The sequence below is a fragment of the Trachurus japonicus genome, chromosome 6 (assembly GCF_045865225.1).
Source record: "Trachurus japonicus isolate A0001 chromosome 6, Traja_1.0".
NCBI classification, from domain to species: Eukaryota; Metazoa; Chordata; class Actinopteri; order Carangiformes; family Carangidae; genus Trachurus; species Trachurus japonicus.
Window position 1 is genome coordinate 33,345,785 of NC_140912.1, and position 13,164 is coordinate 33,358,948.

Consider the following 13,164-nt stretch of genomic DNA (forward strand, 5'->3'; position numbering starts at 1 on the left):
GGTTTTTACTGAACCATGTTTTTAGATGTTTCGTATGTTGTTCTTTCTCTGATGATGTCGAGCAGCCACAGGGCTCAAGACTCTGAGCCTAAATTTGTCATGTTTTACCCCTAAAATTTCAGACACTATAAAGAGATAGTTCAACATTTTGGCAAATTGGCCCATTGCCATAATCCCTATAGTCATAGCAGTAGGTTCGTTACCTTTAATTGTCGGTGCAAGCTATTTCTAGAACGAAGATCTTCATTCATTTTTTTATTTCAGACCCAAGGGGATCCATATCGCCATAAAAGCACAATAAAATAATTTTTTTTTTTTTTTTTTTAAACAGAATAAGAGTAAAAAATAGAAAAGAAAAACACAAAATACAAAGTACAGAGCCTTCCCCACTTCCTACACTGCTTAAGATAATTAGTTTAAACGTTCAAATGGTTCATTTCACAGGGAACTTATCGCATTGTTGAACTGTATGGTGGTAAATGACAGTTACTTTACTAGTAACTTTACTAGTTCTTTATACTCTTATTCTTTATATTCTTATACTATATGTTGTTACTGTCACTGTGTGTCTGTGTAATGCTGCTGCTGCACTGTCATTTCCCATCTTGGGATCAATAAAGTCTATCTATCTATCTATCTATCTATCTATCTATCTATCTATCTATCTATCTATCTACTGTCATCTGACTGTATATTGTTGTTGTTCTTACATGAAATTATAATTTTATTCGTACATAGAACAGTAGTGTTTGTATTGAAGGATAAATAGCCTACATTTCCTCTAATGAATAAAGCATATTTTCTTTCTTTCTTTCTGTCATCCTTCTTTTCTGTCTTCCCTCCTTTCTTTATTTCCATCTTGATTATTGCTTCCATCCATTCTTTCCTTACTTTTTTTATTGTTCTTCTCTCCTATTTATTGTGTTTTATTTGCCATTGCTTTTATATGTTGTGTTTTATTTGTGAAGCACTTTGTGATTTTTATCTGTGAAAAGTGCTATAAAGATTACTTACTTTCCTTTTCTGCCATACTTACACACTTTGCTTTCTTCCACTATTCCTTCTTTCCTTTATGTCTTTTTCCTTCCTTCCATCCTTTTTCCTTCCTTCCCTCCCTTATATATCATTTATTTTATTTCTATATTTTCTTTCTTCCTCTTTCCTTCCTTTCTTCAATTTCTTCCTTTTTTCCCTTCCTTCCTCCTTTCATAACAGCCAAAAGTTTACTGTTATAAGAAACTGGAGACCATACAGAGATGTAGTCTGCTAACCGCTAGCTTCTCTAGTTGTAGCAACGTTAGCAACGACCGCACCATAACAAACAGAGCAGTATATTTCTCCTCAAACCGCGATCAAAAAGCCACTTATAGCCACAGATAATGCTCAGAACACAGTACCAGCTCTATTTCCTTCAGCTCGTCTTCAGTAAACTTTCAGTCTCAAACTGATAGTGGCGCCCATCGAAATGAAACCAGTCGTTGTTGTTCTCAAACTCCATAAACTCAGCTGTGTTGTCCCTGCTCGCTGTGATATCGCTTGTTGTTGCCATGGTTACAGGTAGTCCGCTGCAGCGCGAACAACCGCTGGTGTGGAGCCGATTACAGAGTGAAGTAGAGTCCCGCAGCTCAAGGATTAATGTGTGTGTATATTACTCCATATAATGTAGCCAAAGTTCCTATGTGTCTTGCCTACCAGTTTATAGAAGTTATTATCGAGTGTTCACAGGGAAATTAACAGAATAGGCATTTGCGGGATAAAATCACGTAAACACGCGCGAGATTAGACGCGATGTGACGTCACACGCGAGATCAGGACGACGTTTGTTGCCGGAAGAGACTGTCTGTAACATAGTGAAGCTAGCAGACATCACAGAAGGGACAACACGGCTGAGTTTATGCAGTTTGAGAATAAGGACGACTGGTTTTATTTCGATGGGCGCCCCTATCAGTTTGAGAGTGAAAGTTTACTCAAGACGAGCTGAAGGAAATGAAGGAGAAAAGTGAAAGAGGGGCAGCTATGGTGTAGTCTAAATGCTGGGGAAGTGGTCAGTGTGGTGGTCACTGCCTGTCGGTGGCCGCTGAAACCAGATGTTTGTGCGGACTCGGACGTGTGCTGTCAGTGCCTGCAGTATAATAAGAGAATGGGTGAGCTGTTTTGGTCTCTTTTCAATAGAAACCAGGCTAAGCTAACAGATGTTTGATGCCTAGTATTATGGGCTGGGACCCTGTTTGTATTGTTGATGACGTTTGGTGCTGCTATGAGTTTTATTTGCAGCTGTAAGTGGCTTTTTGGTCGTTTGTGTGTGGACAAATAATGTTAGACTGCGCTGTTTGTTATGGTGGGTCTTTGCTAAAGTTGCTACAACTAGAGAAGCTAGCGATAATACATTTCCTCTAATGAATAAAGCATATTTTCTTTCTTTCTTTCTTTCTTTCTTTCTTTCTTTCTTTCTTTCATCCTCCTTTTCTGTCTTCCCTCCTTTCTTTCCTTCCATCTTGATTTTTGCTTCCATCCATTCCTTCCTTCCTTTTCTGCCATCCTTACACACTTTGCTCTCTTCCACCATTCCTTCTTTCCTTATGTCTTTTTTCTTCCTGTCATTCTTTTTCCTTCCTTCCCTCCCTTATGCATCTTTTCTTTTATTTCTGTCTTTTCTTTCTTCATCTTTCCTTCCTTTGTTCAATTTCCTCCTTCTTTTTCCTTCCTTCCTTCCTTCCTTCATAACAGTCAAAAATGCCAAAAGTTTACATAGGAACAGGACAGTCAGGAAACTGGAGACCTCATATACATATTTTAATAGATCAGTGTGGTAACAGTTGGATTTTGTCTTTGAGGTTGTGTTTAAATAAAATAAATTAACCATTAGGCCATTAAGCTACTTGTTATTGTTGTCAATTGATTTAGATTTTCTGTCTTTCGGGTAATCTGGAGCTACATTTTGTCTTTCATATTATATTAACGACCCTGAACTGACACAAATTAGACTGGCTTCTGTCAGATTAGATTGTTAACTCTGGATGTTTCATTACAGAAAACCCTTATTGTGGTGAACCCCCATGAACCTCGATCTGTCAACAGTCTCAAGCTGCTCTCTGTTGTCTCAGCCCTGTCATGTATGTTGGGGGTGTTTCCCCACCACAGGAGGTTAATCCGACCATGAGTCTCATCCAGAGTCTGTTGAAGAGTCTCTACAGCTCATTTACCGGTGTTAAGTACATCAGGAAGTTTCATTGTTTTGTGTTTGTTTTTTTTAGGTTTTATTTTATTTTTTTTATTGAAGTATCTTGAAAACACAAACATTAAAGGCACATTGGTAATACTATATAAATGCAGTGTTGAATCAGCTATCTTGATCAATCAAGAACAAAAAGGGGTCTCAGTCTATATTAATAGTAAATAAGTCCAGCAAAGAAAATAACCTTATGGCATTTTTGCTTTTCATGTAATGCAAATATTTTTTGTACATTCTGAGTTCGTTTATCCATCCATTGAAGTGGGGTTTCACTTTGAGGTATTTACATCTGTTGATGAAATGTTCACCAAAAAGTCCAAGTTCTTTTCCTTTAACTGTAGTCCAACCTTGATCGACATCCAATTTAATGGGGGCAAAATAATGTGTTTAGATAACAACCAGTTTTGAAATGAAGTCCAAAATTGTAAAACATACTCGCATTCAAAAAAAATAGGTTCTACTGTTTCGATATCATTTTCACAAAAACCACACATATTATTATCCAAATTAAATCTAGTATGTAGGAAGTGGTTTGATGGATAAATGTCATTCAGTATTTTAAATGTGATCTCTTTTGTTTTCTGAGGGACAGGATAAGACCAAGGGGGCAGTTGTCGGTCTGAGAAGTGAAGCTCACTTCCGCGTTCAAAAAACTGCAATCCCCTCGGATTCCTCTGGGGGCTGGTGTCAGAAGGGAGCATTCCCCATAGACCCCCATGTTAAAATCGCCGACTTTACATCCTCAGTAAACATGTTAAAAGCCTGGTGTCAGAACGTTTTTTCGTCTCAATCGATAGTTTCTACCCCCGCACACACTCTGAGGGGGGTGAATTTTTTTTTAACTCTACCGTTTTACTGTTATTAGGTTAAAACTCTGGCCAATTAGGGCGCGGAAACGTTGAGTGACAGGTCCGAGCAGCTCCGTGGACAGCTGCTTCGAGGCCAGTGGGCGGGTTCTCGGCCGGCCAATCCAACATGGCGCTGTTCAGGCCGCCATATTTGAGTCACAAAAACGACTCCCCAAAACCAATGGGTGACGTCACGGACGCTACGTCCATTCTTTTTACAGTCTATGGATAAGACAAATATCGCTTCCTAATCGTTCTTGCTTCCACAACATTGTAATCTTTCAAAATATATTTTCTTTTTAGTTGACAAAGGGTAATACTGTTCAGTTAAAATATTTCTAATAAATGTATTAGTTTCATTGTTTACACTCATAAAAATGCTCCAGGAATAAAAACAAATCAGACTTTTAAAGAAGCGAAGAGGCCTCGTGAAAACATAAACAGACTTTAACTTCATTACATGACAGAAAAACAAGTGGATTAGATCAGATTATGGTCTGTCCTTGTTGTAGGAACCAGATTCTGTCGGTGTTTAGTGAAATCCACCCTTCACTCTGTTCTGTGTTTTCACTGGATGCCACCACATCCACCACCACACCCCCCCACTCTGTGCCAACTCAGCATGGGGTTGAACACCCGCTGCTCCGAGGGTGGATGTGTGGTGGATGTTTGGGGGCTTTAGGTGCTGAGTTAGCAGCGACTGTATCTCTGTTCATTAAGCTCATGAAACAAAAGGGAATTTACTGAGTCCTCTTCCTCTTTTAACTCTGACTATAAAACACTGAGAACTGAGAACACAGTTTTAGTGACCTTTGTCAGTGCATTTAAAACCAAGATGTACAGTAATGACAACACTGTTGAGTATTTGCATGTCGTGGATGTCTTATATGTAATTAGGCTATTTATTTTACATTAAATTGTACATTTTCTTCGTGGACTTTTGTTTTGAGGATTCAGCCCCCATTTATACTTTTGGAGGGTTAATCATGTTGTTTTTGGATTCATTTTATTTTTATTTCATTTTATCAGGGGACAGTGTGCAAAAACATTACCCACCCACAGCAAATGAAAAGATGGTTGCACCAGATTTAACTATATGCTAATTTCCATCCATAGTCCTGAGATATAACAGACCTGACCCACAATTTAAAGGGACAACGAGGAGTTTCTATTTGGTTATAAAAAAGTCTCATATTAATGTGGATGAATCTACGTTACCCAAACTTGTTAATGGGCCCATTTTCGATAAATATATGGTTTTGTCTCTATCATTATTTTGTTATTATTAGTGGTGGTGGAAATGCTGGGCGAGCCGACCAGCATTTCTTTACTTTCGGTTTCGTGGCGAGTCATGAGAATAACGCCGCCGAATCATCGTTTATGGTCGGAACTAAGACGGTATGTGATCGTCTTCCAACCTCTGACTTTAATTTAATAAATGTAATGTGAAAACACTTCGCTTTTCCAAAACTCCTCGTTGTCCCTTTAAAATACAATGGAGAAACCTGAGGCATGAAATGATACAGATGGACAGAGGGCAGCACAGAGACAATACTCACATACAATTACCACATTTAAAACGACCAGACTGTTACGGTGCAGGGAGGATTTCTAGTTTCTCATTAAAATTATAGTATAAAGACATATGGACATAGTGTGTATTTGTATACATCTTTTTTAATCTTCATCTTTACGCTATATTTAATATTCTCTGTTCTCGGAGCAACAGTAAAATCTTTTTTTTATGTTATCTAAATGTTGTAGGCTACTTCTAATTTATCTATTTATAAGCTGTTCCAAACAAGTGTAATAGCCTACTGTCTTTTATTTTGAAGGTGACGCCGCTTGTTTCCGGTCGAGCGCGGTGCCTCTGCGCAACTTTTTTACGTTTCCAGGGATGTTGATGGAATTTATGGAATTTGCTCGTTTGTTTTGCTTACAGCGCAGCCCGTGTGGGCGGTGTCAGAGCTGTAGGGAGGTAAACATCAAACACACACACACTCAAGTCGTTTTTTTTTTACTGTCGTAGGCTATAAACATAATAAAGAGGAGTGTGTTGTTGTGTTTATAAGTTTTCGTCAGGCTGGGTGGAGTTATGTGAATGTCACCGCCCGTCAGAGCCGCTACAAGACGACAGACCGAGCGCCCATCTGTTGCTCCCAGACAGACAGGACCTGTCCGAGTCCGCACCGTGTGTTTCCTCTGCTCTGCGGGTCTGAGGCGGCGGAGTGTCCGCCAGTCAGCTCCCTGAGCCGGGGAGCGGCCTCCTGCTCCGCCCGTCGCAGCCTGATGACCCAACAGCCGGAGGTTTGACTTTCCAGGAACAACGTCACACATTTTATAGCCTAAGTGACGTGAAAACTAGAAGAGAAATTGTTGTTGCTACAACTTTAAATAAAGTTGAAAAAAAATGAATAAAATAACATAAATAATGCAACATCATAACCTCAAAAAAAAAACAAAAAAAAACTAGAAGAGAAATTCATAGGCCTAAATTTAACAAAAATGTTTTCAACTATATGTCTTCTATTCTGGTTTCCTTTCATAATAATGATCATAATAATAGTAATACAATAAAGATGAATTATTAATTATTTATATATATAAAAAAAGAAATAGGAAAAAATAGGTTTATGTATCTAGATTGACTTTACCTTGAAAAAGCTGTGTTGTATGGAAGCTCAGGAGTGCCAAAAACAGATGAGCGGGTAGAATTATTACGTTTTTTGTTTTTGAGTGCAAAGTAAGTCAGTATAAAGTAAAAAAAAAAAAATCTCTTTTCTTAAATGATACATTTTTGAGGTTTAAACTAACATGTAAATGGTAAATGGTCTGTATTTATATAGCGCTTTACTATACCTGAAACGATACCCAAAGCGCTTTACAGTAGGCCTACATCACATTCATCCATTCACATACGTGTGAAAGTAAAGGTGTTTGTTTATATTTTTCACTTATATTTAACTTATATTTAATCAGTTTTGTTGAATATTTATCACAGTACACTGTAAAAAAAAAAGTGTTGAAGTCACGACGACACACAGTTGATTTTATTTATTATGTTTCCTTGTGAAGCGTCTGCAGCAGTAGGACCGGAGAACAAGAAACTTTTTGTTTTTATATACCATAGTCTTCAGTTCAGCTCTTCTCTTCTTTAAGTTATAACAGTGGTACAATTCAAAATAAATATCATAAAACACTTCCTTTTTTTCCCTCTTTTTTTTTTTTTACAATAATCCTGAGACTGAAATAAAAAAATAACAGGAGAAGTGACAGAAGGAAAGGAGCGGCTCGTCCTCCTCCTCCTCCGTCAACCAGGACCAGAGGCGCTGAGGTGAAGCAATGCATTGTGGTCCAGAGCAAACAGAAAGATTCAAACTTTGAAACCGGTCAGTCCGATCACCGATTTTATCGTCTGACTTGTTGTATTGTGACATTTTCTTGTAATTAAAGAAAAAAATAAACATATAGATTCATGTTGACCCTCAGTGGTGCAGATGATATTGATCCAAACATTGTGGAGTTTAAACCTTGAGCGTTTCCCGCCGAAATACACAGTGAAGCACAATCATTCCTATATTACTGATGATTAAATGATTATTTTCTTTTGTTATGACTCAGGTTTTATTTTTGTAGTTTCAGTCATTTCTATAAGTGATAAAAGACAAACCATCGTTGATTTGTTAGGTCATGTGACCTCCCGTCTTTGCTGACTCAGCAGTTTTTACTGACTTCTCACTGATGGAAATGACAGAAAAAGACTACAAAAGTAAAACTCAGTGGTGCAGGAGGAAACATTCAGGTCTGTTGAAGCAAAATGTGAATTTCCTGTGAAAAAAGTCTCTTTGATTTATCAGCAAACTGTATTTTAGCTGCATTTACATGTGATATCACTGTTGAATTTATAATGTTGTAATAAAGTCTCAATTTGTCAGAACAGATCAATGTAAATGTAAATTTTTTTTAAATAAAAGCACCAATATTTTACTTTTTTCCACCACTGTTGGGTCACAATGTTTGTAAACAACCCAAGTTGACTCCATTCGCTGATGAAAACACTGAGATACGACTGAAAGCTCTGGTAGAAAGCAACAAAAAACAAAAAAAACAGCAGGTCACTGTCGTTTTGAACCAATCAAACTGGAGGAAGGTAGCCTATATGCGTCTGTTTCGGGACTACTTTCCGCGGCGGATGAATCCACACGTCACCGCCGCCAGACGCCTGTGCATGTAAATCCTGATTTGGCGGCTTCACTTCACCTCGAACGCATCTCTGGTCTCAGAGTTCATCGACCTCACATCCTGAGATGCAACTGAAAGAGAAATAAAAACTAGCGACCGAGCGCTGGCGGCTAACGATATGATAATTAATTAGCCGCCGTTATAATAATATAATTATCAACTAAGAACCAGAGGACGGGGGGGGACGGGGGAGGGGAGGGGAGGGGGGTCAAAGCTCAAAGACAGTTCGTCCTCTTGTTGAACGTCCTCAGTCCAGAGGTCAGAGAGGTCAAGGTTGAAGTAGGCCCGTTGCCGTTGGTTACGGAGTCTCCCGATGGCTTTTTCATTAGCAGGGCTCAAGTTCAAAGAGAGGGGGAGAGACGGGGTTTCCTCGTATGGTGTGTTTCTCCAGGGGCGAAGCATCAGGGACGTTTGTACAAATAAAGTTTTTTTTAATATGTTGGAGTTGTGTTTAACGCGACCAAATGTGACGTTTAATGTGAAAAATGTTCATCCCAGAGTTAAGTTTTATAAATACTGACACTTTGAGTCTTTCTCGTCCTACGACTCGACTGGTTCTGATCTAAGTCGCTAAGGAAACGAGGAAATTCACTAATTTAACACTGAAAATCTCTTCTCTTCCTCTTCTTTTTCTAGTTTTGTTCAGTGAAATCTCTTAAAAAGGTGAACAGGAGGCAGGAAGCTCTAACCATAAATAAATAAATAGCCTAACCTGTTGCATCATGGGAAATGTAGGCTCAAGTGTAAGGCTATGGAGCAGGTGGAGGTTTGTATAGTTTTGGGGGGGTTTTTAACCAAAAATCCTGCCATTAGCAACACATGTCCTCAAATTACTTTATCTGAAAAGGTTGTTTAAGTTTATTTGGAGTCAATATATTTTAGCTAGGTGGCTAAATTTCAGGTCTAAAAGTCTAAATTCAGACAATTTAATTTAGTATTTTCACCCAAAATCAATCAAATATCAAGATTTTTAATTAAAGAGAGCAGACTTAGCTTCAACTACCTGCTAGTTTTTGTATGTTTTCATAGCAGGTAGTTAAAAACTGTCACAAAACATTGACGTCAAGGAAACTAATCAAACTAAGTAGGATAAAGAGTAGCGTCACATGTTTTTGTCATTGCTACATAGCCACTGTTAGCATTTGCTGTGGCTGTTTACATGCTAAGTCTTTTAGCCACAGCTGCTTTAAAAAGAGATCAGCTAGTGTGGCGGTGCAAACCGTTGCGCCAAGAGGTCAATGACCACTTGGCAGTCTGGTTTGCACGTCCTTTATGGGTGAGTGCACCCGGACTCTCCGTTACACTAGCTTGTTAGCATGCTAAACTCAGTAGCCTAATATAGGAAATGAAATGCTAAACAACAAGTTAGCATTGGAGACAGGGATGATGTTTGATACTGAACAGCTGCTAATGCTAACATTAGCTATGTAGCAAAAATAGCTCCTTTAAAAAGATTCAAAGAACTAAAGTGGATGAAAAATAATTAATACGGTAGGCTAGGCTATGTGGGAACAAAATTCAGTAAAGTGATTGTAATTTGAGGACAGTGAGTTAAGTAGGCTAAGTCAAATTTAAATGAGTTTTGTCTAAAATTAAATAGGCTATTAGCATTAGCTTTGACAGTAAGTCTGGGTAGGCAAATTGATACTCAGTAAACTCCAACAGAGATGATCTCAGGAGGTTTAAGGTGGTATTAGAAGATGATTTAAGGATCTAGGGCGCCGATCACACAAATTAAAATTTGCATTTAGAAAAAAACTGATTCATAGCCTAATTTGAGGACATTTTGTCTCCAGAGACTGAAATTAAATAAAATTATGTGAATTAGGCTATTATGTTTTAAATTAACAAAGCGAGGGGTCAAATCCATGAAAAGACGAGTCGGAACAAATAAAAAGCAGCAACGATTCAAATTAGCATCTTTGAGTTACTAATTATTGGGGCGACATTTTGTGGCCATGGGAGAACGTGGGAATTTACAGCGCTACAGGGACGGGGAGGGGAAAAAACACTAAACTGGTGGTTCTTTGTGCATGTTTCTCCTTCTTCTTGTTCTATTTTCTTCTTTTTTTTTTGGCGTGTTCATGTTGTAGGAAAGAGGAGGATGAGGAGGATGAAGAGGAGGAGGAGGAGTCACATAAAAGTCAGTGCGGAGGTGAAAGTCTCTCAGAGCGTCTCTCTCTCTCTCAGGCCTGGGGGTCGGACTGCGGGCTGGCGGGGTCGTGCAGCTTCCTGATGTGCTTCTTCAGGTCAAAGTTCCTGCAGAAGCCCTTCCCGCAGGTGGGGCAGGTGAAGGGCTTCTTGTCGTTGTGCGTGTGCATGTGGAAGGTGAGGTTGTACACCTGGTGGAACGCCTTGCTGCAGATCGAACACTTGAACTGCTTCTCGCCGCTGTGCGTCAGCCGGTGGTTCTTGTAGTTTCCTACAGGAGGAGCAAAGGGAGAGGGAGAAACGTTAGGAAGGTAGAGGAGGAGGAGGAATAAAAGGAGAAGATAAAGAAGAAGGAAGAGGAAGAGGAGAAAGCGAAGAAGGAGGAGAAGGATGAATAAAAGGAGAAGATGAAGAAGGAGAGGGAAAAAGAGGAAGAGGAGGAGGGAGGGGGGGGCAGAGGGAGAAACGTTAGGAAGGAGGAGAAGGAGGAGGGAGGGGGGGAGGAGGAAGAGGAGGAGGGAAGGGGGGGGCAGAGGGAGAAACGTTAGGAAGGAGGAGAAGGAGGAGGAGGAGGAGGAGGAGGAGGAAGGGGAGGAGGAGGAGGAGGAGGAGAAGGAAGAGGAGGAAGGAGGAGGAAGAAGAGGAGGAGGAAGAGGAGGAAGGAGGAGGAGGAGGAGAAGGATGAAGTGGAGGAGGAGAGGGGGAAGGAAGGGGAGGAGAAGGAGGAAGAGGAGGAAGAAGAGGAGGAGAAAGAAGAAGGAAGAGGAGGAGGAGGAGGAAGGGGAGGAGGAGGAGGAAGAAGAGGAGGGGGGGCAAAGGGAGAAACGTTAGGAAGGAGGTAGAGGAGGAGGAGGAAGGGGAGGAGGGGGAGGAGGAAGAGGGAGAAGGAAGAGGAGGAGAAGAGGAATCAAAGGAGAAGATAAAGAAGAAGGAGAGGGAAAAGGAGAAGAAGGAGGAGGAAGAGGAGGAGGAGAAGTAAAAGGAGGAGAAGATGGAGAAGGATGAAGTGGAGGAGGAGAGGGAGGAGGAAGAGATAGAGGAGGAGGAGAAGATGAAGTAAAAGGAAGAGAAGGAGGAGGAGAAGATGAAGAAGAAGGAGAGGGAAAAGGAGAAGAAGGAGGAGGAAGAGGAGAAGGAGGAGAAGGATGAAGTGGAGGAGGAGAGGGGGAAGGAAGGGGAGGAGAAGGAGGAAGAGGAGAAGGAAGGAGGAAGTAGAGGAGGAGGAAGGGGAGGAGGAGGAGGAGGAAGAAGAGGAGGAGGAGAGGGAGAAGGAAGGGGAGGAGGAGGAAGAGGAGGGAGGAGGAGGAAGAAGAGGAGGAAGGAGGAGGAGGAAGGGGAGGAAGAGGAGGAAGAGGGGGAAGGAGGAGGAAGAGGAGGAGGAAGAAGAGGAGGAGGAGAGGGAGAAGGAAGAGGAGGAAGAAGAGGAGGAGGAGGAGGAGAGGGAGAAGGAAGAGGAGGAGGAAGAGGAAGAAGAGGAGGTGGAGGAGGAGAGGGAGGAGGAAGAAGAGGAGGAGGAGAAGGAGGAGGGAGGAGGAGGAAGAGGAGGAAGAAGAGGAGGAGGAGAAGATGAAGTAAAAGGAGGGGAAGGAGGAGGAGGAAGAGAAGGAGCAAGAGGGAGAAGCAAGAGGAGGAGGAAGAGGAAAATAAAAGGTGAAGAAGAAGGAGAGGGAAAAGGAGGAGGAAGAAACATCAGGGAGGAGAAGATGAAGTAAAAGGAGGAGAAGGAGGAGGAAGAACAGGAGGAGAAAATGAAGTAAAAGGAGGAGAAGGAGGAGGAAGAACAGGAGGAGAAAATGAAGTAAAAGGAGGAGAAGATGAAGTAAAAGGAGGAGAAGAAGGGGAAGGAGGAGGAAGAGGAATAAAAGGAGAAGAAGGAGAGGGAAAAGGAGGAGGAGAAGGAAGGGGAGGAGGAGGAAGAGGAGGAGAGGGAGAAGGAGGGGGGGGGGGGGAGGAGGAGGAGAGGGAGAGGGAGGAGGAAGAGGAGAAGGAAGAAACGTCAGGAAGGAGGAGGAAGAGGAGAAGGAGGAGGAGAGGGAGAAGACGAAGGCGGAGGAAGAGGAATAAAAGGAGAAGATGAAGAAGGAGAGGGAAAAGGAGAAGAAGGAAGAGGAAGAGGAGGAGGAGAAGATGAAGTAAAAGGAGGAGAAGGAAAGGGAGAAGAAGGAGGAGGAAAAGGAGAAGAAGATGGAGAAGGATGAAGTGAAGGAGAAGAAGATGGAGAAGAAGGAAGAGGAGGAGAAGACAAAGCAGAGGAACAAGAAGAAGAGGGGGGAGAATAAGAAGAAAAAGAAAGAAGGGAGGAAGAAGGAGAAGAACAAGCAGCAGCATAAGAAGAACGAGAAGAAGATGAAGCAGAAGAAGGAGAGCAAGTAACAATCTGACACAGTTTGTTTGTTTGGTTTCATTTGATTAAAGTTTGTTTCATTTGAATATATTTCTACTTCCTGTTTTTGGAGTTTCACAATAAAATACCCAAATCTAAATATCAAGTTCCTGCTGATCGTCTCTGAACCACGGAACTAAATAAATACATAAAAAAATAAAAACTGTGCAAACGCGTGAAACAAATACGACTTGAAATAATAAAACATTTACTCTTTATAATCTTAAATTATGTAAATAAATCCTGTGACTGTCCAGTTTATTTTTCAGTTTAAGGAGAAACCTGCAGACCTCCTCAGGAATAAAGAA

General features: G+C 40.8%; 1 protein-coding gene across 1 annotated transcript in view; it reads right to left on the reverse strand.

Annotated features, from left to right (window-relative positions):
• Positions 1-10,508: 10,508 nt before the first annotated feature.
• fezf1 (FEZ family zinc finger 1) overlaps positions 10,509-13,164 on the reverse strand; it is an 8,378-nt gene continuing 5,722 nt past the window's right edge. The window contains exon 4 of the mRNA XM_085780498.1: positions 10,509-10,744. Coding sequence (XP_085636624.1) covers positions 10,509-10,744 — 236 coding nt within the window. The remainder of the gene's footprint in view (positions 10,745-13,164) is intronic.